A 4476-nucleotide genomic window follows, 5' to 3' on the forward strand; every position below is an offset into this window, starting at 1 on the left:
TCAAAGGTCACATTCCGAGCCATGCTTTCATGATGTGGGTAGTGCAGCTAAATAGGCTACCAACTCGATCTCGGTTGGCATCGTGGGGGCTCCAAATTGATACATGCTGCTGTGTATGTAATCACTACCATGAAACACGAGATCACATTTTCCTTAGATGTGAATATGCGGAGCAAATCTGGAAGCTAGTGTTGACGAGGTTGGGGTACAGACCTGTCCTCTTCCACACTTGGGAAGCTCTTCTTCAATGGATTGGGCTGAGGGTTAGTCACTGCCCTCCTACTCTCAGGAAATTAACGGTTCAAACTGTCATTTACAGACTTTGGCGTGAGAGAAACCAACGTCTACATAATGGAATTTCATCACCACCACAAGTAAGCTTCAAGAAGATTGACAGACAAATAAGGAACGCTATACTGGCAAGGAAGCATCGTAGGAACTTCAAAAACATCATGGGAATCTGGTTGGCACATGAGTAATGGCTCAAATCAGCTTCTGTAGTTTTCTCTAAGCTCTCCCCTGTTTTTATCTTTTTTTGGCTTCGGATTGCTTCTCCTTTTAAATCTTTGTACTAGTACAAACTATCCCACTTGATAAATGAAATTCACATACTTATCAAAAAAAAAAAAAGTCATCTTTAAATAAAAGTTAAATATAGCTACTCTTTTAGATCAATTGCAAATCCCTAAACTATTGATCATATTTTGATATACCAACAATGGTGAAAAATACTATCGGAAATAAATTATTTGTTAGACAATATTATCTAGTCGATCATACAAGTCTGTATAGCCAATTGGTTGTAACGACGACTTCCCTACAGTCGCAGTATTGTTGATTGGTTTGGTTGGCAACAAGTATTAAAATCATAAAATGTGTGTTTGGTCTTAAGTCAACATGTTAGATGCTAACGAATAAAAACTGTACTTGTTTGACCAAAGATAATTAATTTATGATGCAATTTTTGTAGAACTATTTACAAGTTGCAATTAATGTGATCCATCTTTGTCCTGTTTTCATAAGTCGCTCCTTGTTTTATTTGTCGGGTTTTCCAAGTCTTCTGTAATATTTTCCAAGTTTTTCTCTTCCTTATAAAATGAATTGGTACTTTATTTCTTATGATAAAATTATAATTCTATTTTTGCGGTCAACCATAGAAAGATGAAATTTCGCTTTGTGTACTCACAATTAATGGATTACAGTCTGTAAGTGATAAGCAACAAATTAATATTATCCATTCACTGGTATAAAAGTTTGAGGCCTTTATCATTCGACCTAGCAGATACCCATTTTGTAGTTAAGTTACTACTGGCTATCGTACGAATTTAACTACTACTATATGTTACGTATAAATTAGAATAACTCCAAGTCACTCGTATCTCTTAACTCTTAAGAGTTTGAATCCCAGTAAATACACACGTGTTTGTCCATTCGTAGGCATAAGTAAACAACAAATTCATATTGTCATAGGCCTATGAGGCTATAAATTAATTTGGATTTCAGCTTAGAGAAATCTTAGTTGATAATAATAATATAATAAAATATTATCTTAATGTTAAATACTCCATACGTTTTAAAATGATAGGTGTTTTAAAAAAAAATTGTTTCAAAAAGATAGATATTTTGTATTTTCTATGCAAAAATTGTAAATTTCAAAAAAATTAATTGATTTTATTAAATTACAATTGGTTAAAAAATATTAAAATTAAAAATTGTAGAAAATAATATACTTATTATAGTGATTTAATGTGTTTTTTTATTACGTGAAAAAAATTAGAAAGTATGTCTTATCCAAAGTCACGGGCCTTTTGACTTCTTGTTTCCACGTAACCTATTTGTCTTGAAAATCTCACTAAGGTTCATGAATTTTTGCATGCGAATATAATGTATCTTATTCTTACATGTAAACAGTCCAAACATAATTTTAATGTACATTTTGTCTGACAACCAATCACAAACCTGTATGGGATCTAAGACCATGATCAATGGGGAGTTCTTGGAGTGGGATTCTTATATTCCGCTAAGAATCTTCCGCTAAAAATCCTTCGTTAATCGTGCTCTAAAATACATCACCCCCATAGACTCCCCCCAGGTTTCAAGGTTGCACAGGCAGAATCTTCATTCATACGTCCGAAGAAACACGTGCACGTCCGTCCACTTGTTCAATTTTAAACCATTCGAGTAAACCACGGAAGACATCTCAAACTCTCTTCTATTTTACACTTTAAAATAAAGTTTAGAGTAAAAATGCTTTAATGTTTTTTTTTTTACTCTATATTAGAGTAAAAAATGGGTTTAATCTATCTATAAAGTAAATTGTTTTTCTTATTTCATCACTTTATTTTTTTACTTTAAAATAGAATATATTTGGAGTATAACTCAACTTTATTATAAAATTAATCTATTTTACGGCGAAAAATAGAGTAAACCATTGAAGATGGTCTAATGACTTTATTATCCTTAATTATAGCATTATTACCAACAATTTTTTCTCTAATTTTATATGGAACACAAATATATATCACACTCTTTTGGCACGTACTGCAATAATCTCATTTTTATAATCTGACGGTTAAAAAACGCCAAATTGTTGTTCGCCAAACATTTAATGAAGTAAATAATAGAAAAAATAAAATTCATAAAACGAGCTCTTTGTAAATTGAATGATCCGGTTTGGTGATGGAGACCTTCCAACACTTAACCTCACCGTCAAGACTTCCACTAACGATTGAAACGACACCGTCTGTCTCTGAATCTTTAACCGCTGCAAGCGACTTAACCGGCTTAGTGTGACCGGAAAGTACCTCCAAGCAACTGTAACTACCATCGATTCCACGCCGCCAAATCCTGACCGTCCGGTCAGCAGATCCACTAAGGAGCAAGTCAGAGACGTTGAACAAGCTAAGTATTGCTTTGTCGTGCCCCCTCAAAGCACCACTTACGGACATGTAATTGGAACTATCCTCTCTCTCCCAAACTAATATTGACCGGTCACACGAACCGGAGAACAAGACCGATCCGTCGTCGTTTAACGCCAAAGCATTAACCGCCGATTTATGCTTTTCCAAAGTCGCAACTAACTCGTGTCGTTTCGAGTCCGCGGGTTTCGCCCAAACCCGAATACGCCTATCCGCGGATCCAGTATAAACGGTGCCGTTAGCAGAGACAGCAACGGCGTTAACGGCGTCATCGTGAGCTTTGATTGATTCCTTACAACGAAGATCAGAGGCTCTCCATATCTTCAATGTCTTGTCCCAAGAAACGGAGTAAATGAGTCCGTTATTAACGGCGAGAGCGCTAACGGCGTCAGCGTGTTCGATCCAGAGACATTTTCTATGACGGCGAACCTGAACGTAGTTTTTGGGAAGAGCGAAACGTCGCAAACGGTCGTTTAAAGTGGGAAGCGTCGTTAACTGTTTGTAACCGTTTTTCGCCGTTAGTTTCCAAACTCCGATTTTACCGTCCTGATGAGCAGTGAAGATTTTATCACCGGAGAAACCGACGGACTTGACGGATCCTGAGAAAGGATCGTGACCGTTGAAAGTGTCGAGATGAGCACACATGTCGCGATCGTAGATGCTGACTTCGTGTCCGGAGACTGCGAAGAGATAGCCTCCGTTGACGGCGAGACATGTGACGGGGAGACTCCGTTCGCGGAGTTTGAAGGAAGAGGTAACGGGGTGTGAGACGGTAACGGCGAATGTCTCGGAGGGGATTTTCTGAAGAGAGGGAACGGAAGGGAGTGTCTGGAGAGAGAGACTGCTATGGAGGCTGCTAGAGCCGGTGGCTTCGCTGAGTGGCGACGACGTGGCGCTATCTGTGGAGTCCAGATGCTTCGGAGATTTTTGTGTTCGTCTTCTCCGGGAAGAATCTTCTGATTCGAACAGCCGTGAGATAATCCTCATTCTCGTTTGAGTTTCTTGTTTGGTGATAGTGAGAGAAGTTAGCTTCGTGTAAGTGAAGGTGCAGGTGCAGAGATGAAGAAGAGATGTGTAGATATATATAGAAGCGCGTCGTGCAGGATATATTTTGCCACGTGGCAGGTAAGTACAGTGCGGTGTTTCGAAATTGGTCGAAATGATTAGTTTTTTTTTTTTTTTTTTTTTTTTTTGCAACAAACTTCATTTGATTCAACATTGAAGACAAGTACAATGGTTTATGGTGAGAGCCAAGTTATTACATATTTCTGGTTAGATAGTCTAGCTCTCTTTGCTAATTGATCAACATGATAAATTAAATTTCTAGGGACCTGTTTGAAAGAGTAATCATTTAGCTTAGCCAGATTGAGGATGTCCTGCACCATCGTAGAAGCTTCATGACAAGAAGTATTTTCACGTCCTCGAGTAGACTCCAAGCTTTTAACCAACCGAGCGTTGTCACCTAGAAATATAACATTCTTGTAGTGCAGTCTATGTAATTGTTGAACAGCTAGCAAAGTTGCCACTGCCTCGGCTTCAAAGGCTGAATTTGTTGATG

The 4476-nt window shown here is 37.8% G+C and overlaps 1 protein-coding gene across 1 annotated transcript; it reads right to left on the minus strand.

Annotated features, from left to right (window-relative positions):
* Positions 1-2419: 2419 nt before the first annotated feature.
* BNAC05G21010D (protein JINGUBANG) lies at positions 2420-4192 on the minus strand. Its single transcript, XM_048759045.1, has one exon. The coding sequence runs from the start codon at positions 3903-3905 to the stop codon at positions 2637-2639; it is 1269 nt and encodes a 422-aa protein (XP_048615002.1). The 5' UTR covers positions 3906-4192; the 3' UTR covers positions 2420-2636.
* Positions 4193-4476: the final 284 nt, after the last annotated feature.

The sequence above is a fragment of the Brassica napus genome, chromosome C5 (assembly GCF_020379485.1).
Source record: "Brassica napus cultivar Da-Ae chromosome C5, Da-Ae, whole genome shotgun sequence".
NCBI lineage: Eukaryota > Viridiplantae > Streptophyta > Magnoliopsida > Brassicales > Brassicaceae > Brassica > Brassica napus.